At 36.6% G+C, this 25,145-nt stretch overlaps 2 protein-coding genes across 4 annotated transcripts in view; one reads left to right on the top strand and one right to left on the bottom strand.

The window, feature by feature from the left end:
• Positions 1-968: 968 nt before the first annotated feature.
• Positions 969-24,167, bottom strand: HSDL1 (hydroxysteroid dehydrogenase like 1). 2 transcript variants are annotated; one of them, XM_051974934.1, is made up of 5 exons: positions 24,079-24,167; positions 7,301-7,535; positions 5,532-5,977; positions 5,124-5,351; positions 969-2,593 (listed from the first exon to the last, which is right to left on the bottom strand). In XM_051974934.1, exons 2-5 carry the CDS (start codon positions 7,518-7,520, stop codon positions 2,495-2,497), a joined length of 993 nt encoding a protein of 330 aa, XP_051830894.1. In that variant the 5' UTR covers positions 7,521-7,535; positions 24,079-24,167; the 3' UTR covers positions 969-2,494. The 2 variants fall into 2 exon arrangements, with proteins under 2 accessions (XP_051830894.1, XP_051830895.1); XM_051974935.1 differs by lacking the exon at positions 24,079-24,167 and adding an exon at positions 13,425-13,511.
• Positions 24,168-24,222: 55 nt separating this feature from the next.
• DNAAF1 (dynein axonemal assembly factor 1) overlaps positions 24,223-25,145 on the top strand; it is a 39,065-nt gene continuing 38,142 nt past the window's right edge. Inside the window, exons 1-2 of one of the 2 annotated variants that reach the window (XM_051974932.1) lie at positions 24,223-24,319; positions 24,814-24,945. In XM_051974932.1, coding sequence (XP_051830892.1) covers positions 24,822-24,945 — 124 coding nt within the window. In that variant the 5' untranslated portion in view covers positions 24,223-24,319; positions 24,814-24,821. The other variant, XM_051974933.1, reaches the window with a different exon arrangement.

Raw genomic sequence — 25,145 nt, 5'->3', positions numbered from 1 at the left:
TACAAATTTCTGTTTGACACCTAAAGTCCTTCAGAAATTGGCTCAAGCCTACCTTTACAAGCTTATTATATAACATTTTCCTCCATGGACCCTCTGATTGCCTTTCCCATCTTTACATACAACATTCCTTACTTCCTGTTCCTTCTACTAGGCTGTCTACACTTGGAAGATATTCCTCACTTAACCCTTAAAATCTTCTCCCACCAACAAAACAAAACAAAACTAAACAAAACCTTGTTATTTCTTTTGGACATACTTATGGAATGTTCCAGAAATATGAAAATGAAAAACTCCAAAAACTTTTAGGAAACTCTGCATGTGGACGTGTTGTCTTTTCTAATAAAATGTAAATTCTTTGAGGACATTGGCTTTCATATTTTTGCTTCTGTATCTCCAACCTTAATACAGCAATACACACATGGTAGCTGTAAATAAATACTTGGTGTTTTTTGCTTGTAGTAATTAAGTAAAAAGATCTTGTTCCCCTTTCTCCTCCTTTACCTAGGGCCTCTAGAAAAAGACAAAGCTGAACATAGATAATATAAATGGTGAACTAACAGAAAACTGGGCCTCAGAGGAAGAACAGGGGATAATTTAGGACCTGGACTGTAAGAATTAAGGAGGGAGGGAGTTCAGTGTCAGTTAACAGTGGTCCAAAGCAGCTCTTTGGAAGGGATACATCTATATGTATGAATAACCAGAGGGATCACTTAGATGAAGAACCCCCCACTATGGGTGCAGGCTGGCACCTTCTCTACAATTTATGGAGCAGATAGAACAGAGAAAGGTTAATCTATCCAAGGACACTCTCCCTAAAAGTCAGAGGTAAGGTTAGAATCCAAGTGTCCCAGTAACAATTATTATCCTGTACAGCAGGGCTAGGACCTTTCATTTACATATATGCATATATACTAATGGGTGCTGATAAAGGCATATTATTTCATGAGAAAACAATTCCACCAAAGTCATGATTCTTAAATAATTTTACCAGGCTCATGAATACGCAATATATCTTCACTGGACTCACAAAATTAAATGCAGAATTATCAACATGTAAATAATAACAATACTTTACATTTGAATAGAGTTTCACAGTTTGGATGGTTTTCACAACAAGAGTTTTCAAACAGGATACTATGATCTAAACCAAAAATGTCACACACATTATATTTCAGAACTAACCCTGTCTAAGCAGTTTTAGTCGTTTTACTCCAACACAATTTTCATTTTATTCATTACATTCATTGCACAAACTAAGATTACATTTCTAAATCTGTTATGATTTCATCAGATAAAATACATAGTACATAATTACTCCACATCTTAACTACCTCAGCAAACAATTTTGTTTGTACCAATAAGTGCTACTGGAACTGATTATCACATAGAAAATTGTGAGATAATTTTCTTTCTAAAGGGCAAGATTTCAGTAAAAAAAAAAAAAAAAACAAAACACAAAACACTGAAAATCACTGTATTATCCAAAAGAATTGTATAAATTAAAGAAATGCTCGCGATACTTTATAATGTATTTGCAGCTCTGGCAAAAGGTTAGTTCCAAAGTAGGGAAGAACTTGACAGAAAGTAGTAACTTATACTTTTAGACTTATACAGGATCACAAAATTAGAGAAGCTTTTCTTTTGTGATGGTTTAAATCCATGAAACTCCCACTCAGCGCCATTTTATGTATATCTTTAACTGATTTGCCCAGTAGTTATAAAGTTGCTCCTTTAGATCTCACCATTTTCTAAATAGCGCCATTTTACGTATATCTTTAACTGATTTGCCCAGTAGTTATAAAGTTGCTCCTTTAGATCTCATCATTTTCTAAATATGATCAATTTTCAAACTTAGCTAATACAATTCTGTTTTTGAATGGAAAGCAGCAATTTCATCAGAAAAAAATTCAAATGACAAGATCTATGTAATACAAGACACATAGGTAGTTGGATTTCTACAGCTACTAACACCAGCCATTTTAAGCTTCAAAATAGTTCTTTAAACACACCTTTTCCAGTTATTTTTAGAAGAGAAATTACAATTCTTTAACAAAACACATGACCACTCTTAAAACAATAAGATTTAAAATGAAAAGACCCGACAAGTCAAATTGTGAACATTTCAATTTCAGTTCATCTTGGTTCATAGCACAACACTGACTCACTGACACAGTTTTTCCTGTAGCTTACATAAAAAAAGGAATACCCAACTCTAGGCTTCCTAAATCAGTTCTCATCACATTCAATATTAACCCTGTGCCAACGCCTTCAGGCAGCTCCCCAGTATTCTTTAAAAGTACCATGTCTGCTTTATCAATGATGCAACAATAAGGTGCCAGCAAAATAGTTAAGAGCAAATACACAATTAAAATGAAGTGTTGTTCTTCCAAAGCTCTGAATACTGTAGATTCACATAATTTGGCAAGACTTCCTAAGATGACATATCCAGGTTCACAATCTATGGGATAAGGCCTCATGACGGACATATCCAGGTTCACAATCTATGGGATAAGGCCTCATGACGCAAGGAATTGTTGATAATATTTGCTCCCCAAGCCCAGAGCCATTCTGGCATATACTGTGCAAAAAGAAACTAAAAAGAAAAAGGAGAAAAAGTTACTACCAATACGAAAACCCCCCAAAATTATGATTATTACTAAAAGTATCAATTAATAAGACTTCAGAATATTCATCAGTTCTTACCAGTTCCAAACACCTAAAAACACTAATCAAATAAAATATTGTAAAACAGAGAACATTTCCAAAAAATAATGATTCAATCCTGCATTTCTTTGCATATACTGATGGATATTAAGGGTCATCACCATCTACAATCTCAATTTCATTTATTTGAAAAGTTTAATCTTTCATTAACATCCTACTTTGATGCTTTATTATGATATACTGATGACCCTGAATTATCAAGACTATGCCAACCAAGTGTAAAAAGTGGCAGATCTGAAGCTAAAGAGGCTTCTGCTATAAGTCAGGCATTAAAGTGGCTATCTTCTTAGGACCAGCTCACAAAGCTAAATACAGAGATACTCTTCATTAAAAATTTGGTCATTACAAATTAAGAAACAATTAAGAAGTGGTTTGAAAATTTATTTTTGCTTCCCATAGTCTTCTTTGAATTATGAGGAAATCAGATACATTGAATATTTGCATTGCCACCACTACTGCAAAATCATAAGATGTGTACATGCAACATTTCTCTCTAATAAGAGAGGCCATTTTTGTTGAATTATTTATAATTTCAAGACTTGATATGTTTTGAGTTACGTGCATTATATATAATAGGAAAACTGTGTTTTTCAAATGCTCCATTTACCATATTATATATGTAGGGTAATTAAAATGATATTAAAGAAAAATATTTATAAATTTTCTTTTGTCTGAATTAACAAAAATTCCAAAATTTCATGGCACATCCTTTGAGACAACTACATGAGTAGAGATCTAACTCACTAGATGAAACTATGAATCCTCAAAAGTATTAAATTCTAAAGTAAAAAGCTTAATACTCATCCCATTGATGAAAAACAGAAAATATATACAAGTTTAAAATTGGATAAAAACCTGTCCAATCTGCTCTACCAGCTTGTCCTAACTAAAGCATACTTTTAGCTTCAACTACTAATACATAGTAGCACCATTTCCTAATTTTTATAATAATTAACCCTGGAAAAAACAGTAAATTGTTTTATATCAACTCTATGCTAGAATGTGTCTGGTATATTTTATTAAATATCACAGATGGAAAACTAGATCTAAGAAGGCTGCTCTTTTCCTGCCAAACTTGTGTCGTGTTCTGAGGTAAAAATAGCTCAATGGATAAAAAAACTAAATGTTTTTTTCCAAGTATAAGAAGAAATGCTTTCCAACCCAATATTAATAGTTCATCAAGGTCAATGTGGAGATTATTCCAGATTCCCTTTATATCAGCCTTGCAGGTTAGAACCATTTCTCCACTTTTACCTCAACAGCTAAGATAGTAAAGATCAGGCTAACACACTATAATGCTGACACTCTGTCAAATATAACCATGACTAAGATATCTCTTCTAATTTTGCTTCTATTTAAAACATTATATCTATCATGAAAGCTAAAGATATTTGGGAAAGAATATAAAAAACTTGGTGCCTTCTCTACCTAAAAGAACCCCGAAAGCATAATACACTTGTAGATACTACATTAGAGAAATCCAAGCTCATGATAAAATCATGCATGTTCTTTCCCAATATTTAAAATATCCAAATTCTGAACTATTTCATTATTTATAAAGATATCAAAAGATCTAAGTATTTTAAGCATGTTCCAATATATAATTTTCATCCTTTGCCTCCTGAAAAGGCTACAATATATTGTACAAATTTATTCTTATCAAAATCTTCAGAAATAGATTTTTTGCAGGTTTATATTGTTTAGATGAACCTTTAACCTCCAGTACCCACTTCTATAAGCATTACCAGTTACTGGGTAAGATTTACTGGTTAGATGCCAATGAAGATTTTTAGCAGTTTTTGCAATTAATTTACAATTAAATATGCTAATACTTTAAGAATCTGAAATTTCTTAAGTGTTGAGTACTACGTTCCTTGATGTAGACAATTATCCCTTCAGAAAGTGTCTTAGAACTCCGTACCTTGTGGACAAACTAGTGATGAGGCCCTGCAGACATAAGTAGGCTCTCCTTAAGATGACTGGTATTTAGCCAGTCCATCACTAGGCCTATATTCAAAATATTTTCAGATTTATAGGAACTGCTAGAGCATGAAAAACCCTGGCATATAGCCTTTTGAGAATCTAAAGAGCACCTCTACATGACAATATGGTATCAAATTAAGATGCGTTTTCTTCTGTTATTTGCATTTATTCACAGAAGCTCTTTTTGTCTTTAAAATTTTATATCCATTTTAATTTTCACCAATCTTAATGCAAATATTGCAGAAGGAAGTTTCTGTAACAACAAAAAATGCTAGAGAAGTCAATGTAAGAATCAATTAGAGCTTTCTGTGTCTCAACATTAGCTTTCATTTAAAGTAAAAAAAATTTTTTTTATTTTAACCTTTAAAATAAAGATTATGCTGATTTACATGAAATAAAGTTCCCTTTATTTTTACCTGAATTGAATGAAACCAGTACCCTGTGGTCCTTTTCGAGATTCCAAGAGTAGCAATTGCATGATGTGCATATACTTTTGGTGATGGCACCAACCAAGAGCAGCCATGTAGAAAGCTCCTGCATGCTTTCACATTTGTAGCTACAGAGAATGGAATTAAACTCTGTACAAAAATTCCTTTAGAAGCATATTCATATTGCAATGCTCTGCTGAAGTGGTCTAAGTAAGCCTGTTTAAAAAGAAAGGAAAAAAAAGAAAACATTTATTTCTTGTTTTTCATTAGGAAAAGAGTAGCTAAGAGCACTCACAGCTAGTCAGAAGGATAACAAGAGGGTTTTGCAATCACTAATCACATGATTATAGTATATTTTATGCTAGGGTTCTCTTTCCAACCCACAGTGACCATCACCTTTGACGCCGAGTACGCGGTCATCTGGGGTGTGGGTTTGCAGCAAGAGCCAGAGGAGATGTTCACAATCGCCCCCTTCCTCCTTGCCACCATCCCTGGCAATACTATATGGACCATCAAGCTGGCAGCCGCAATGTTGACGTCAATAATGTCCCACAGTTTTTCTTCAGAGACTTGAGTAAAATACTGTGGGTAGGGATAAAATACTCCAACATTATTCACCAAGATACCAATGTCTCTGTCCTGTAAAGCCTCTCTAATAAGCAAGTAAATTCCACGGCCATTGGAGAAGTCTGCGACTATAATCTCTGTCTCAACTTTGTAGGTCTCAGCTAAGGTTTTGGAAAGCTTGTGCAGCTTTTCTTCATTCTGGCTGATGAGGACAATATTGAGACCCCGGCTTGCTAATTCTTCAGCATAGGCTTTTCCAATACCATCTGTGGCACCTGTGTCAGAAAACAGAAAAGGAAATACAGCATCTCAGTATCTTTATCTTGTGGTGTGCAGTATCTGGCCTTGAAACCAACAAGCAAAGATAAAGAGAATTATGGAAGAAAAAAAATAGAAGGCTTGAAATCTTATCACACATTATAAAGTGATAACATACTAATATATAAAGAAATGATTGTTAAATGCTTACTTGCAAAGTTTTTGATAAAATTTATTTAAATTTAAACTTTAATTGACTGGGTAACTGGGTATTTCCATGTGTTTCAATTTTTTAAAAACTTCAATAACTCATGCTTGATTGTGTATATCATAAAAAGAATCTTTCCCACACTGCAACAAAATGACTCCCCAAACCCAAAATTTCATAAACATGAGGCAGTAGCCAATAATCATGTTGGAGAATGAAAGGAGTTAAATTAAAAGAGGAAGAATTATGTGAGAAACTGCCTAATCCTGTGGGAAATATTATTTAAAATAAAATTAAAATAAGGACTAAGGACATCCCCTTCTCCCTCCCTCCATCCCATTCTGATTCTGGTTCTGCAATCAGCAGGGCAGCTAGGTAAACATAAGTTAAGTTCTTTTCTTTCTCTAAGCTCAATGTGCTCAATTGTAAAATGAGATAATGGGACAGGATCTGATGAGGTCCTTTCCAGATTTTATATTCCATTAAAATCTTTATTTAAAAAACAAAACAAAAACATCCTATTTTTCTAAAAAGGGAGTGGAAGGGGAATATACAAAAGAGAAAAAATATGCACATAAATACACATGGCTTTTTAAACAGTATTTTCCTGTTAAAGGAAATCAGTTCAAATATTAGTTCAAAATAGACTTCTAAATAAGATAAAGAAAAGGACCTAACCTATGACCTCTTTGGTCTAAGGCAATGGTTTCAAACTCAAAATAGAAACAGATCAAATTGATTTAGAAAACCACAAATCAATGCTATCTATATTGTAGAGGCTTTGACATTTTCCAATTACATTTTAATCTGGCTCTGGCCACTTGTGAATGAGTTCAATACCTATGGTATAGAGAACTCCTAGGTAAGCAAATTCCCTTTACCAATGAGAGTGATACCTTCTCTGCATATTACTGTATCAAAATTCTCTAGAAATCTGAGAGAAAAGCCATTTGCCTTGGGTCACACAACAATATATCAGAAATAGAACTTGAATTTATATTTTCCTGCCTTTAAGGTCAGTTCTCTACCCATTTTGTCATACTTTAAAAAAACCTCTAATTTAAAATTAAGATATGAAATAGCAACTTAGATTTTAAATGAAAGTCAAAGTACTAATAATTTAATTTCTTACCACTGACAACTGCCCATCTTCCATATTGCTTAATGAGATCTGCTCTGCTCACCAATCTAGGGATGAAATGCAGTCTGATCAAGCTGTAAAAGTCACATATGATGGTGATGCTTTTTCTGGCAGTGTACCAGGCTCCAACCAAAGCTAAAGCTTCCATGTAGCAATTGCAAGACCGGGCAATCTCCCTGTATAAGAGGTAGAAACTGTCAACAGCAGCCATGGCCAACAGAGAACCCTGAAAAAAGAAAGAAATAAAAATTATTGATAATAAGAAGAGCACCTCTGCCTAATTAATTAATTAACCATGTATATTTCAAACTAAAATGATGTCTACTTCATGGGAAAATAAGACTGTAATTCTTCAGCATGAAAGTAAAAATGATTTTGCAATAAATGAACCCCAGTTCATTTAGGGTCTGATTACTCCATAATTAGTCTTCAAAATATTTTTCTTTTTAAAGAGGTAAAATTATTTAAAAAGTTACTTAAGATTGAAAGTGTGCAGTACCTCTTCTCCCCAAAACAGTGAATAAAGGAATAAATCCTTGCTCTGGAATTTAACATGAGGAGGAGGAAAGGTGTGGTTATCCTTATTAGAAAAACTATAGAAACTCAGTATAATTTTGATTTACTTGATGAAATAGCATTATTCTTCTTTTAATAGGGAAGAACACTAGGAAAGCATGGTACATCTCCTACTGACCCCATTTTCTAGAGCAAACAAGAAAAGTTGACAGGTTTGCTTAAGGTCACCAAGTAAGTCTCAGAGCAAAGATGAGGATCCTAGAACTCTCCTGACTTAAAATCTAACACTGTTTTCATTCCCACTCCTACCCCTCATCCAACAGTGGTAGATCTGGAGTCAAGGAGTTCTAATCTCAGATCCACATCTACCTGTGTGACTTGAGGTAAATCACTTAAGCTTTCTGAGCTTCAATTTATTTCTAAAAGAAAAAGGGTAACACTAACTATCTGAGATCTCTTCAAGCTTTGAAACCAATGATCCATAATTCAATACTCTCCAAAAGTACATTTGTAAATCTACATTTGAAAAGTCATGTAAGGAAAATAAATTTCAGAACAAAAGCATAATTAAAATTATATTAATTAAATTTATTAATAATTAAAATTTAACACCTTAATGGAATAATAATTTTCTGATAAAACATTATAATGTTTGTAGAGGGCTAAAATTCTGTATGATTTAGTCCTACAACAAGGTGTTAACTCAGTGGAATTGATAAGACAATGGTTAGCTAGTTTAGCATGATGCTTAATAGTTCTCTAGTTCAGTATTACTGAATTAATCTTACAACAAATAATGGTTCCCTAGTGATATGACTGGCTTATATTCAGTATGATGAATGGATTTAATTGTAATAGAGTATTTAAGAAGGTCAGAGTCAGACCTAGAAGGGGACCGGAACAAACTCAGGAAAGTCAGAGGACTGGAGGCTGGAGCTCAAGCTCCCAGACTGAGACAGACTTCAAGACAGGACTATCATGGTGTTCCTCCTGCTTCCTCCACAGAAATCAAGACACATTCTGGAGGACCTCAAGAAAGCTATCCCAGCCTTAGGCAAGGAGATAGACTGTGAAGGAGACAATAAAGATATTTGACCTTTATCTCTGGCTATTCTTGTAGTGATTACTCTGCTGAAATGAAGGCTGGTCCAGAGACCTCCAGAAAACCAACCAGAATACTACAAGTGGCAATTCCAGGTCATGTGAGAAACAAAATGACAGACTAGACATTTTCCTATCTCTATGTCCTCTCAAATCTTTCCAAAACAAAAGTTATGCTTCAAAGATAAAACAACTTCAGCTGTTTCAAAGGTCTAGGACACTTAAAATCCCAAAGGGTAAAAAATAATACCACCACCCCATTGAGGAACAGACATTCACTGATCCTGAGCTCATTCAGCATCTCTTTGCTATCTCCCAAGAGCAGACTCAAGGACATGATATAGGCTTACCAAAAAAAAAAAAAACCTACTCCTACCAGTCTTCTTCTGTTTTTCTAGTGCCACAGAGATCTGAGTACCAGGCTGTAGAAATTTCCTTGGGCTCTGGAATCCTACTTGGCTACAACTCTTCAGGAGGAAGAACTTACTGAAGGGCTGCAATCTGAAAGTATTAGTACAACAAAGTAATGAACTGCTGGTATCAGGGAATGGGACAGGTCCCTTGACAGGACACTGCATATAGGATTCTATGTAGCACTTTAAAGCCAGGGTTAGAACCATTTCTAACATCCTAAGAGTCTCATATACTATAAATTGCCCAATGTAGGGGGGGCTGAAACACTTGAGATCCAGACATGAGGCAATCACAACCAGAAGAGAAGAATTAGAAGTCAAGAAATGAATGATTAGGAAAATAAAGGGGTACTGAAGAATTAAAGTACCAAAGATTTCAGCAAGAAAACTCAAAGATCTTGAATATAAATAGATAAATCAGCAGGAAAAAAAAGTAACGACAGAAGGTTATATTAAAATATCATAACAAATTCAAGCATCTATGAATAAATACCAAAAAAGAAAACAATCCAACATCTGATAAGACAAAAGACCTGTCAAATTTGAGGAGACATGATGCACAACACATCATTCTTGAGTAACTTAAGACAAATGAGAACCACGAAAGCAAAATTTGTCCTACACAGAAAAAAAAAAAAAAAGAACAGAATCAAAGAACTGGAATTTACAATGACAAAAGTCTAAAAGAAAGAATAGATTGGCTATACAGATACATAAAGTGAAGAACAATCTAGAAGAAGTCTCACTAAAGAAACAAAAGAAAGAACAATAGATTGGGAATGCAGATATATAAAGTAAAGGAAGAACATTAGAAAAAAACAATAACATTGCATCACTATGCAAGCAAAACATTGATTTCCAAGACAAATACTGTGTAAACTTAAGAATCACAGGTCTCCTAAAAGAATTTAAGATAAAGAACCAATATTAGCAACAAACTTCTAAGTTTCAAATGCCTCAGAATTCAAATTCACAAAAGAAACATTAATCTGAACTGCAAGAAGACAAAGACAGTAACTCAATATTGACAGGAGATGTCAACATCACGCTAATAGTTTTGGATTGGATAAATAATAGAAAAATAAACAAACGAAAAATATGGAAGCAAACAAATTTCTGGAGAATTAAAAGATTTACTTATGGGATCTTTCTGGAACGCAAAAGAATATCTATTTCTTTGCAAATTAAGATAACTCTGAGATACCACTACAGTCAGATTGACTAGAATGACAGGAAATGATAATGTGCAAAGTTGGAGGGGATGCGGGAAAATAGGGACACTGATACATTGTTGGTAGAATTGTGAATATATTCAGCCATTCTGGAGAGCAATTTGGAACTATGCTCAAAAAGTTGTCAAACTATGCATACCCTTTGATACAGCAGTGTTACTACTGGGCTTATATCACAAGGAGATTTTAAAGACGAGAAAGAGACCTGTATGTGCAAAATGTTTGTGGCAGGTCTCTTTGTAGTGGCCAGAAACTGGAAACTGAGTGGATGCCCATCAATTGGAGAATGGCGAATAAATTGTGGTATATGAATATTATGGAATATTATTGTTCTGTAAGAAATGACCTACAGGATGATTTCAGAAAGGCTTGGAGAGATTTACATGAACTGATCCTGAGTGAACCGAGCAGGGCCAGGAGATCATTATATACTTCAACAACAATACTATATGATGATCAATTCTGATGGACGTGGTCATCTTCAACAATGAGATGAACCAAATCAGTTCCAATAGAGCAGTAATGAACTGAACCAGCTACACCCAATGAAAGAACTCTGGGAGATGACTATGAACTACTACATAGAATTTCTAATCCCTCTATTTTTGTCCCCCTGCATTTTTGATTTCCTTCACAGGCTAATTGTACACTATTTCAGAGTCCGTTTCTTTTTGTACAGCAAAATAACTGTTTAGACATGTATACTAATATTGTATTTAATTTATACTTTAACATACTTAACATGTATTGGTCGACCTGCCATTTGGGGAAGAGGGTGGGGGAAAGGAGAGGCAAAATTGGAACAAAAGGTTTGGCAATTGTCAATGCTATAAAATTACCCATGCATATAACTTGTAAACAAAAAGCTATAATAAAAATAAAAAATAGAATATATATTTCTCCTTACTGCATCAAAAGTTTACAAAAGACCAGAAATATTGCAAAGAAATGTAAAAGGAAAGAAATAGTCAATACATCTTTTACAGACCTAGATACAATAAAAATAGAAATCAATTCAGGGACCATAAGCAAAAGACAACCCCCAAAAGACTTGACTTAATGGAATCTTAAATAATAGAGTGGGTCAAAAAAAATCATAGAAGCAATTAATAACTATGTGAGAGAAAATTATAGAAAATAACAAATCAAAATTTCTGGGACACAATAAAGGTAGTCATCAGGAGGAAAACTGTATCCTTCACTCATACATAAACAAAATTGAAAAAAAGGGTAGGGAGGGGTAAATGAACTGAATATGGAAGTATATAAATTAGAAGCAAAAAGCCCCACAGAAATTACAAAACTGAAAGCTTATTCTTTGAGAAGAATATAAAATAGCAAGTAAGGTGAAATCACAGCAAAAACAAAAAAATAAAAATAGTCAGAATTCTGATTTGCACACTTATATAGTAATAAAACTGAGAACAGGAAAGGAACTCCTTTAAAAACATAAAATATTCAAATTATGAGAAGCCCAGATATAGATATTAAATAATTCAATCTTGGAAAAAGAACTAGGTCTAATTATATAAGAGCTATCAAAGGGAAAAAACTCCAAGTTCTGATAGATTCAAAGAATTCTACTAAACTTCCACCCAGCAAAGTTTGACGATTAAGAGAAGTTATTTTAATCAAGGGAAGAAGTTGCTTTAAGATAGAAAAAGCCAGTGTATATTTGTAAACAATGGTGTAATACTCTACTACAATAATTAGCTCACTTTAGTATGAGAGACAATATAATGGCCCCAAAGGTCCATGAGATTCTCTCTTTAGTTTTAGGGAGTTATTTTAGATCAACCAACTATGAGCTTAATCACAATTGCTCCTAGTAAATAGGACTACTAACATTTAGGCAAAGATTGGACTGTGTCTAAATGTGTCTAAATGTACACTCAAATCTCTCTCTTCAATCTCTGACCTCTTCATGTTAACATCAAAATTCAGTTTACTGTAACCATCTGGGTAATGAAACAGCAGATTATATTTCAGTATCTGTAGACAGACAGCAACTTGGAGGAAAGCATTCCTGGGAGTACTCTTGGATCAGGTCTTCTTTTCTGAAATGTCTGTAGTGTCAATTACTTTCTTCAATGAATCTTTTTATGACACTATTCATTTTTACTATTGTTCTTCAAGAGTGTTCTTGCCATTGCTCCAACTTTCCAATTCTAATTAACTTGAAACTTAATACACAATTCAGAAAGTACTGAAAAAAGAAATTTTTGTCCAGTTTTCTGATCTAGTTTCATTTCATTGTCATAAAATGTATTTCAAAGGCTCCACACTTAATCTAAGGTCTATGAGGTAAAACTCATTAATTGGTCATCTTATCATTTAGTTTCAGTGATTTAAATCCAGTCTAAGTATGAAGAAAGGATAATGGATGACAATCCTGGGAGATGAAAAAAACAGAATAATCTAAATAGGGTTATGAGATTATTCTTAGAAAGGAGAAAGAACACTTCTTTTCCTCAGAGAGGAGGTTGTGGAGAGAAAAGTGAAGAAAAAGAAAAGTTGTTGAGATGATGAGATTGATGTGGCTAAATGCTGTGATCCTTCAAAAGTCATAGTAGCCTGATTTTCATAGAATTATAGAAGTTTACAACTGGAAGGCATTTAACCCTTTATTATATTCTGATAAGGAAACTTTACTTATCTATCAAAAGATTGTTAGCTATGCAAAGGAGCCAGATAATCTTCACTATGTCTGAAGAAACCTTTGACACATATAATACTATAGATAATGGTAAGGAATCTCCTCTATATCAGCCCTAATCACTGATCATTGAACCCCTTTCTTCCTAAAACAGTTTATTCCACCTGGATAATCCTGATTGATTAAGTTTTTCTTACCTCAGGGCCAAATCTGTCTCCAGAGGTAACACACTTGCTTCTGCTTCTTCTCCCTGGGGCTAAACATATGAAATCAAAACTCTCTCCAAAATGACAGCTTTAAATAGATGAAAACAGTTATCATGGCCCTCAGGTTTTCTCCAGGCTAAACATGTCCAGATCCTTCAGCAGTTTTTCAATCGGAATGGCCTCAAGGAATTTCACCATCCTGGCCACTTTCTAGCTTACCAGTGTCCTTCCCAGAACTCAGCACAACTACCAGTGAAAAGGGCTGAGCAGAGTGGCTATGGCATAGTGATTAAAGGGCTCACCTTAAAGGTAAGAAGACTTGCTTTTCAAGTACCTCTTGAGATTTATCCATTTGCAATATTTGGGGGGAAAAAAGAAAAATAAAGTGAAAAAAGTATTCTTCTATCTGCACTCAAGAGTTCATCAGTTCTCTATGGAGGAATATAGCAATTTGGTTTAGGAATGTTGTCTTCATCAGAGTGGCTAAGTCTTTCACAAAATATTGCCAGTGTACTGTGCTCACCTGATCCTGCTCACTTCTATTTGCATCAGTGTATATAAGTCTTCCCAGGCTTTTCTGAAACTATCCTACTCATTGTTTCTTACAGCACCATAGTATTTCATTATAATCACATACCACAACTTGTTCAGTCTTTCCCCAAATGACGCAGTTTACAATTCCTTACTACCAAAAAAGAACTGCTATAAATATTTCTGTACAAATAAATCCTTTCCCTTTTTCTTCGATCTCTTTGGGATATATATATAGAAATATCTAGAACCCTTTCCAATAAATATAAGAGGGAAGCAAGAATATTCACTCTCCCTATTATTTGATTAGTTCTGGAAATGCTAGCAATAGCTATAATACAAGAGAAAGGAATTAAAGGATATATAAATCTCTGATTGCTTATGATATGATAGTTTATTTGGAAAACCTCAGCAAATCAGCAAAAATAATAAGACAATTAGTAGCTTCAACAAAGTTGCAGGCTACAAAATAAATGCTCCAAAATTAATAGCATTTCCACAAAATAATAACAAAATGTACGAAGCAATAATAGGAAAATCTCACATCAAATGACAATAAAATATCTCAGAAGCAACATGCCAAACCACTCAAAACACTTCTATAGAATCAATTACAAAGTACTCCTTAATGAAATAAAGAATAACCTGGAGAAATATTCAGTACCCGTAGTAGGTTGTGGTAATATAAAAAAAATGAAAATACTACCAAAATTAATTCATATTTTAAGTGCTTATCCAATCAAATTACTAAGGGGACACAAAGAATTTGATTTTTAAAATGATGAAATTCATTTAAGAAAAGTTCTGTAATATCAAGAGAAATGAAGAAAATAAGGACAAAGGGGAAACAGCGCTTCCAAACTTCAAACTATATTATAAAGCAGCAATTATCAAAACCATTTTATATTGGTTAAAGATTAGAAAAAGACCAAAAAAACAAACTAGACAAAAGGGATTCAGAAAACAGAACTCAAAAACTCAATGTCTAATGAAGGAAAAAAATTACATAGGAAAAAATTTTTCTATTTGATTAAAAACTGTTAGAAAAATTGGAAAGCAGTCCACCAAAAATTGGGCTTAGACCAACATCTTATAACCACATATTCCAAACAGATACATGACCTTAATGTTAAAGCTCATACTATAAAAATAATTGGAAGAGAAACAGATCATTTATCTCTCACAGTCATAGGTATAAGATGAAGTCTTAACTAAACAAAAGATGCACACAATTACAAAAGATAAAATAGATAACCTCGATTTCTTGAAACTAAAGGTTTCTACAAAGAAACTGTTGGAAGGGATGTGGAAAAACTGAGAAACTAATGTATTATTGGAGTTGTGAACTGACCCAACCATTCTGGGGAGCAATTTGGAATTATGCCCAAAAGGCTATCAAACTCTGTATACCTTTTGATCTAGCAGTTCTTCTACTGGACATAAAAAAAGGGAAAAGTACTGACATGTGCACAAAATATTTATAGCAGCTTTTTTTTTAGTGGCAAGGAACTGGAAATTAAATGGATGCCCATCATTAGGGGAATGGCTGAATAAATTATGGTATGTGAATGTTATGGAATATTATTATTCTGTAAGAAATGACAAGCAGGATGATTTTAGAAAAGCTTGGAAAGATTTACATGAACTGATGCTAAGTGAAGTGATTAGAAGCAAGACAACACTGTACACAGCAACAATAAGATTATATGATGATCAACTGTGGTAAACTTGGCTCTTTTAAAAAAAATTTTAATAGCTTTTTATTTTCAAAATATATACAAAGATAATTTTCAACATTCAGCCTTGTGTTCCAAATTTTTCTCCTTCCTTTCTCCCTACTCCCCTTCTCTAGACAGCAAGTAATCCAATATAGGTTAAATATGTGCAATTCTTCTAAGCATATTTTCCCATTTATCACACTGCCCAAGAAAAAACAGATCAAAAAGGGAAAAAAAATAACAGCAAAAAGATGAAAATACTATGTTGTGATCTACATTCAGTCTCTATGGTCATCTTTCTGGATACAATGGCTCTCTCCATCACTAGTCTATTGGAATTGGCCTGAGTCACTTTGTTGAAAAGAAGCAAGTCTGTCACAGTTGATCATCACATAATCTTAATATAACTATGTACAATGTTCTACTCATTTCACTCATCATCAATTCATGTAATTTTCCCCAAGCTTTTCTAAAATCATCCTGCTGGTCATTTCTTACAGAACAATAATATTTGATTATATTTATATGCCATAGTTTATTCAACCATTCCCCAAGTGATGGGCAGCATCCACTCTGCTACAAACATTTCTGCACACGTAGGTCTCTTTCCTTCCTTTATGATCTCTCTCTGTGCTACAAGCCCAGTAGGAACTGCTGGATCAAGAGGTACACACAGTTTGATAACCCTTTGGGTATAGTTCCAAATTGCTCTCAGAATGGTTGAATCAGTTCACAATTCCACCAACAATGTATAAGTTTCTTAGTTTTCCCACATCCCCTCCAACACTTACCCATATCTTTTTCCTGTTATCTTACTCAATCTGAGAAGTGTGAAGTGGTATATCTCAGAGTTGTCTTTACTTGCAGTTTTCTAGTCAACAGTGATTTAATGCATTTTTTCATGACTTGAAATGGTTTTAATTTCCTCATCTAAAAATTGTTAGTTTATGTCCTTTGACCATTTATCAACTGGGGTATGGCTTGTATTCTTATAAATTTGAATCAATTCTCTATTTCCTGAGCTCTTTTTCGTGAACATTGGCAGTAAAAATTTTCCCCATCTTTGTGCTTCCCTTTTAATTTTGTCTATGTTTATTTCATTTGTACAAATTTTTAAAATTTAATATAATCAAAATTATCCATTTTGCATTTCATAACCTTCTCTAATTCTTTGTCTATAAATTCCTCCCTTCTGAGGAAGATCTGTGAGGTAATTATCCCCTTCCTTTCCTAATTGGCTTATAGTATCATTTTTTATATCTAAATCATGAACCCTTTCAACTTTATTTTGGTATAGGGTATTAGGTGTTGGTCAATGAGTAGTTTCTGCCATACTATTTTTCAGTTTTCCTAGCAAATTATGTCAAATAGTACTTATTTCAGAGCTGGAATCTTTGGGTTTATCAAATACTAGATTACTATAGTCATTGACTACTGTTGTCCTGTGAACTTACCCTCTTCCACTGACTCACTATTTTATTTCTTAGCCGATACAAAATGGTTTTGATGACCGCTACTTTATAATATAATTTTAGGTCTGGTACAGGTAGGCTACTTTTCTTTGCATTTTTTTTCATTATTTCCCTTGAAATTCTTTATCTTTCTTTCTTCCAGGTGAATTTTGTTATTTTTTCTAGCTTTATAAAGTAATTTCTTGGCAATTTGATTGGCATGGCACTGAATAAGCAGATTAATTTAGAAAGAACTTTCATTTTTATTATATTAGCTTGGCCTACCCATAAGTATGAGATATTCTTCTAATTGTTTAGCTTTATTTGTGTGAAAATTGTTTTGAAATTGTGTTCATATAGTTCCTGGCTCTATCTTGGTGGGTAAACTCACAAAGACTTTATATTATCTAGTTATTTTAAATGAGATTTCTCTTTCTATCTCTTGCTGCTAGACTTTGTTGTTAACACATAGAAATGGCAATGATTTATATGGATTTAATATCCTGAAACTTTGTTAGAAGTTGTTAATTATTTCTAGTAGTTTTTAGTTGATTCTCTACAATTCTCTAAGTATACTATTATATCATCTGCAAAGAGTATTAATTTTTGTTTCCTCATCTGCTCTAATTCTTTCAATTTCTTTTTCATCTCTTATTGCTAAAGCTAACATTTCTAATGCAATACTAATAATTGGTGATAATGGGCAACCTTGATTTACCCCTATTTTATTGGAATGCTTCGTTTATCTCCTTTATATATAATGCTTGCTGATGGTTTCAGGTAGATGTAATTTATCATTTTAAGGAAAAATCCATTTATTCCTGTGCTCTTAAGTGTTTATTGGATTTTGTCAACTTTTTTTTTTTTAATCTATTGACATGATAATAATTTGTTAGTTTGGTTATTTATATAGCTAATGCTATATACAGGCTATATATGGCCAATGCAGATAACTTTCCTGATATTGAAACAATCCTACATTTCTAGTATAAATCCCACTTGGTATTAGTGTATTATCCTGGTTATAAGTTGCTGTATTTTATTTAATTTGCTAATATTTTATTTAAGATTTTTGCATCAATATTCATTAAGGAAACTGGTCTACAATTTTCTTTTTCTGTTTTGGCTCTTCCTAGTTTAGGTAACAGCACTATATCTATGTCATAAAAATAATCTGATAGAACTTTCTTCCCCTAATTTTTTCAAAATAGTTTAGATAGTGTTGTAGTAATTCATTGTTTTTTGAATGTTTGGTAGAAGAATTCACTTGCAAATCCATCTGTCTTTGGAGATTTTTTTCCTTAGCGAGTTCACTAATAGCTTGTTCAATTTCTTTTTTAAAATGGGACTATTTAAGTAATTTATTTCCTCATCTGCCAATTTAAGCAACCTATATTTTTGTAAATATTCATCTATTTCACTTAGATTACCAGATTTATTGGCACATAATCGGGCAAAATAGCTTCTAATTATTGCTTTAATTTTCTCTTCATTGGTCGTAAATTTACCTTTTTCATTTTTATTTGGTTTTCTTCTTTCCTTTTTCTAATCAAATTAACCAAAGGTTTATCTCGACATTTTTTACATTACAGAACAATAATATCCCCACTGTATTCACTTATTCAGCCATTCCCTAACTGATACACACCCACTTAATTTCCAATTCCTTTCTATCACAAAAAAGTGCTGGGTTTATAAAACTCTTAAGAGAATATCTAGTCCAACTTCACTGAATGATAATTTTTTTCTCTGTCCTCTGCTCTTCTTAACATCTCAAGCTTTTTGATACTGCTAACTACCTCCTCCTCCTTCTACACATTGTTCCCACCATACTGTTCTCTTCTGGGTCTTCTACCTCTTATCTAACTGCTCCTCATCAGTCTACAAGTATAATTGAGGCTTGAGTTTTTCAGGCCCTCTTCTTTTCTTTCTGTATAGTCTCCCTCTTGATTACCTCATTGCTCCTGTAAGTTCAATTATCATCTAACTGCAGATAACTACCACAATCCACATACCTCATTCTCATTGAGCTCTTGAGTTCCAGATCTATATTACTTATTGCCTGCTGTATAATTCTACCTCAAAAGTCCAAGAATCTCAAAGTCAACAGAAAGTCCAACATGAAATTATTTTTCCCTCAATCTAACTCTTCCTAATAATTTCTCTATTTCTACTGAGCATCCTTCCACAGTCATTCACCCTATCCCACCAATATAAGTGGGTTTCTACTAGAATTTCAGGGATAAAAAGCTCTACAGAGAATCTTATAAGAGTAGTTTCTAATTATAAATTTGTCTGCTCTTTGGAATTAGAATTATGTTTTCCCATAAAAACATAGGATAACAAAGTTCCCTTAAACATTGTCATTTTTGTTTGAATTAGAATTTGGAAGTGATAACTACTACTAGTAGTAGTGGTTAGCATTTTCATATCATCTTAAGACATGTAAATTATTATCTCACTTTAAGCTCCTACTACTCCTGAGAAGTAAATGCTATTATTATACTTATTGTTATTAATGGACAAAGTAATGCTAGACAGTTAATTGCATAGACACATTTACATAAATGATTTGCCCAGGATTACATAGCCAGCATGAGGATAAATCTGAACTCAGATGAGGTATCTAAAGGCCAGCTGAAGAAAAGAAATGACCTGCCAAAGATCACCTAACTAGTCAGGAGCAGAAATGAGTTTACAAGACACCAGGCATCTTAACTCGCAGTTCAGTAGTCTTTCTATCATACTCTTCACTGGTTATTTTTTTCCATTACAGAGACAGCAATACAAAACTAGTTTCCCAATTTTTCAGGTTATATCAATAAAGAAAACGTAAGGATCATGTCCAATTCTACCAGTAGGAAATCCAAATTTTTTAGAATCCTATTACTCCCAGCTTGTCGTTTACCTTTAATAGTTGGGCAAGGTAGAAAGTAGAAAAAATTGCTATAAAATCTGTACAAGAAAAAGTTCTGGAAGAAGAATCACTGTAGAAATTCATTGTACCAAAAAGAGTAAAAAAAAAAAAAATAGCAAAGAAGTCAAGCAGAATACAATGAATATTTTCAAAATCTTTTTAAAACTTGGATTAAAATGAAGAAATTTGATGGCTCCATCCTTCAAACTCCTCACAAGAGAATGAAAGAAAAAAGGTAGCCTTATCTTAACTAGCCCGAGTAACAATTATTCCAGAGGAAAAGAAATCAAAGGTAAGAGAAACTGTAAATATAATAACATTTCTTAGAATTCTTAAAAAACTAGAACCTCCAGCAATGTTCAAATAGTGAGTTTTCAATGTACTTGAATGGATGTAAAAGGATAAGCTCCAGGGCTGGGGGGAGGTGGGGAGAGCAGGAAAAGGAGGGAAGGCAGTCCCACAACAAGCGGGGCACTTCAGTGTATCCACATGATGTTAAGATTGCCAGGAATGCCTCCTTCCCTCCCCCTCACCACAGCCCTTAGTGTTAGCTTCTCCTAACATCACACCTGCCCGCTCCTCACTAATGGCTGTCCCGTGGGCCAAGCAGAGCCAGTCTCCTTCGCTGCCTCCACATGCCAGCCTTCAAATCGCTGCCTCCTCTTCTTCAGGCTTACCATGCCCTTTTCCCCCTTCCCCATGCCATGAGTTTAAGGCCCATCACCACCCAGTTGCCATGCTCTGCTGACTCTACACCCATCTAGCGTCCTCCTTACACTGAGTGGTCCAGAACTGAACACAGTACTCTGAATGAGGCCTGGAAATGGCAGAGTACATACAAGAGGGCCTTCAGCTCCCATTCTGGAGGCCAAACCACTCAATGCAGCCCAAGATTCCATTAGTTTTTTTGGCTGGCAAAGCCAGGTGCAGACTCCTAATTGAGGTTACAGCCCACTAATATACTCAGATCTTTTTCAGGACATCTTGTACTTGGAAAGCCGAAAATTTTGTACCCAAATGTCAGATTTTACATTTATCCCTATTTAATTCCAACTTATTAGAATTCAATCTAACATTCTAGCTTGTCCAGACCTCCAGATTTTGACTGACATCCAATGTGTTAGCTCCCAACTTTCTGCAAATCTGATAAGCATGCCCTCATTATGCCTGTATCCAAGTCATGATAAGTATGACAAAAAATAAAGGCCCAAACAGAATCCTGGGACCTTCTGATAGAGATTACATCAGAAGCCTATTTGTATCTATCCTATTAGTCTAGCCTGCCAATTAGTTCTGAGTTCATAGGACATCTTCATCTTCTCCACAAAATAGTATGTTATACTTCATCAAAAGCTTTGCTAAAATTTAAATAACTTCGCTCCTCAGCCTTCTTGTCTACTAGCTTAGCAATCCTGTTTTTTCAAAAAAAGGCAATGAAGAAAAACTGTCATGATCGATTCTTGATGAAGTTGCAACAAGTCTTTTTTCTAGATGTTTCCCAATAATCTCATTAATAATCTCCTCTAGTGTTTTCCTAAGAATCAGTCATTTTAACAAGCCTGTAGTTTGAAGGTGATGTTCTCTTTCCTTTTCCAAAACTGGCACACATTTACTATTCTCCAATCTTGTAGCAACCCTGTACTATGTGTCAGGTTCCTGGCCCCCATTTCTAGAATGCTTTTCTACCCCCCCCAACTAGTCTTGGCCTACAAAAATCCTACCTTGTGCCTTATATGAAGTCTTCCTTTATCAATCCAGTCCCTAAATTGAAGTCCCCATAATTGTTGTCTGTAACAACTATTTTGAGTTTATGCAATCATAGGATTACAGGGAAAAGGAACTGTAGAGGTAGCTTATAGGATCATAGTCTCAAGCTCTGAAAGATCTTAGAAGCTTTTAAGTCCAACCCATTCACTTTTCAGAGTGAACTGAGCTTACAGGGAAGTGGTAATAACATGCTCACCAGTTCCAGTCAATAGCAGGCCTGGGATTCAAATTCAAGTGGCCTTATTAAATAATCATCACGATGCTTACTTCACCTTTTATCCCTCATCTAGAGTACAAGTTCCTTATGGCCAGGGGGGCATGGCTTTTTTCCCTTACCATCTAGTACAGTGCTCCCTGTAGACAGGCCAGTCAATAAATATATTCAATGAATAAACGTAATATCACTTAATGAGGTATGCTGCAAGAAAACCCTAATCATTTAAGTCATTTTCTCAACCTTTGTGTCGGAACTTTTAATGCAAACATAAAAGTTCTCAGTATAGCCTGGCTTACTGGTTTTTCTTAATTTCCCTTTGCCAAATTTTGATGTATCAGTGACTGGGAAAGGTTGAGACACAATAGCCTATTTATCTAGTGGAAAGAGTAACTGGATCAGAGGTGTGAGACCTGGATTCCAGTTGCAGAGAAGATACCCACCAAACCTTGGAGGTGAGTCATTTAATTCTCTAGTTTTCTCTAATTGTGAAGTGAATTTAAATATCACTTTTCCCCTCCCAAAAGGTATGTTGTGGGGAAAAAAATGAGGTTAAATATACCACAGAGGAATGTCTAATTAAGATACGTGCCACCTATTTTTGTAATCTATCATCAATAAGCCTGCATTGAAATCAAACTGAAAATTATTTGCAAAATTTTGCTAATTCTTAATCTAAGAAATGCCAAACTGGTGCATTAGTATCTTTTCCTTCTTAAAGTCATTTTTAAACTATAAAAATCTCAATATAAAAGCATTTTAAAAAATTAATTAATAAGAGGCTCACAAAGGTGAGCCACGGAACCTGAAGCTCACCACATGCCAAAGTGGATCCTGGGCCCCTGAACGGGAGGAGAGGGGGGGAGTCCCAGGGACAGAGCCAGCTTCTGGAAAGGCCCAGAGAACTGTGCTGGCGGCAGCTGGCTCTAAAGGCAAGAGGCGGGAGGAATGGTCCGGTGGGTGGGGGTAGCCAGGGGTCTCAATGCTGGGAAGCTGTAACGAGCTGAGCCAGACTGGCACAGACAATGGGAAAGGAGCAGGGGGGCAGCGACGCCCGCCTCCATGAGGGAGGACCCCCACCCAGGGGCCTCGAGGCCCAGGAAGAGGGGGCGGGGCACGGACTCAGAACCATGACTGGGGTCAGATTTTGAAGTTGGGATCCCCCCCATGAAGAGGGGGGCTAGCGCTGGACGTGGGGAAAGGAGGGATGGCGCTGGGCGGGGAGTCTCTGCAGGGGATGACGCCTGGAGGGGGACCAGGGGAAAGGAGGGCTCTGGCAAGGGCGGGGCTGAGGAATGGGGTATCGTTGGGGAACGCAGGATTGGGATGCAAGAGCAGCAGAGGGCTCATGAGAAAATGGAGAGGCTGGTGCGGAAGCTTGGATTGGGGAGGGGCGCAGGCAGGTGAGGAAGGGAGATCCTCAGAAGAGGATGGGGCCGACACAAGAAGGAGCGCTCAGTAAAGCACCCGGCTCAGGAGAGGATGGGGGAGGGGCTCAAGGAATTGGGGGAGTGGGAAGACAAGGATGGGAGAAAGGCTCGGGAAAAGGTGGGGAGGTTGGGGAGGGGAGTGTCCTCAGACCCGGAGCTCAGGAGGGGTCGGAGCGAGAGGCTCAAGCGAAGGAGAGGAACGTGACGCAGGGGAAGGGGATATGAGGAGAAAATGGGGGGCTCGGGCAGAAGGAGAAGGCATGGGGGTAAGACTCGGGAAAGGACGGGTGAGGGGCGTGCAGAGAAGGTGAGGGCTCAGGCCGGGGAGGGGGACGTGACGCGGGGAGGGAAGTCGGGACGGAGGAAGGGAGGGGATGGGAAGTAAGACATGGGTAAGGTTCGGTTCTCGCTCAGGAGAAGATGGGGGTTCGGGCGGGGGAGGGAACGAGAAGAGGGACGGTCGGGAGGGGTTCACACTGTAGGGGATCCGAGGGGGAGCGTTCAAACGGGGGAAGGGAGATGCTCGGGCAGGGATAGGCGCGGCGGGGGCGGGACGCGGCAGAAGGTTGAGGTAGTGGGGGGCGGGGGCCCCCGGTCGGGGTCGCAGCAGGCCTTACCTGCAGTTACAAGGGGCCCCTCCAGCCGCGGGTCCTGCCAGTCCAGGGATAGCGCCACGCCCAGCCGCGCCGCGTCCGCCCGCGCCGCACCCCCCACGTGACCGCGGCCCGCGCGGGGCGGAGCCGTTGGCATCACTGGGCCGATAGGGCGCGCGGCCGTGGCGGTTGTCTAGGCGACGAAGGAAGCGTTAGGGCGCAGCTGCGGCGGAGCCACTGCTGCCGGAGGAGGCCGAAGTGAAAGGTTTGGCCCGCTGCCCTGAGAGGCTCAGGGACCCACGGAGGGGCCCGGCCGCACCGGGGTCCGAGCCCTGGGGGGCGGACAGAGCCCTGCTCTACACCCTGCCTCAGTCCGAAGCGCGCCTGGGAGAGGGAGGCGGGCAGGGCTCTGGCCCGGGGCCCCCCAGGGAAAGAGTCTCCTGGAAGGGGAAAAGCGCCACGTCCGAGTACCGGTTTTCTGATTCCACACTTAAATTGTGTTATCTTGAGCTAGTCGGTTCTCTTCCCTTTGCCTCGATTTGCCTATCTGTAAAATGGAGGGGCGGGAGTGGGTGGGCTGAATGGGAATTTTAAGATCTATCCTACAATATTTTGATTGATAGTGGGTCTCCACTGGAACAGTCGGACCTGGGGAGGACTTGCCTAAACTATAAAAACTTGTCTTTGGAGTGTAATTTTTAAAGGGGGGAAGGGGAGGAGTACCGCCTGCTTGACCACCACGCACGAATGTGCTTGCAGATCTAAAAATGCATCCTGAATCGGTATCGCCTGGCCAGGAAGATGGGGCTGAGCATGGGAGTGTGCCGGAGCAATCGGGGGAGTCTTCAGGGGACTGCAGGAATGGAGAGGGTGTGCTGATAAGCAATGCAGGTAAGCCCTCAAACTGGGCGGTACTGCTGACGAGTGACCTCGAGAAACGGTGGCAACAGCGCTCATGCCCCAGGATGTTAAGGATTTTAAAGCATGCAATGGCACCCTCCCCCCCCAAAAAAAAAACCAAATATTTTTATTGTTGTTTCAAAAAGAGACAACAACCAAAAATGCTTCCAGGAGCTCACAGTCTAATGTGG

The sequence above is a fragment of the Antechinus flavipes genome, chromosome 2, assembly GCF_016432865.1.
Source record: "Antechinus flavipes isolate AdamAnt ecotype Samford, QLD, Australia chromosome 2, AdamAnt_v2, whole genome shotgun sequence".
NCBI classification, from domain to species: Eukaryota; Metazoa; Chordata; class Mammalia; order Dasyuromorphia; family Dasyuridae; genus Antechinus; species Antechinus flavipes.
Note: the sequence above shows the minus strand (reverse complement) of the source record. Positions and strands in the feature narration are given on the sequence as shown.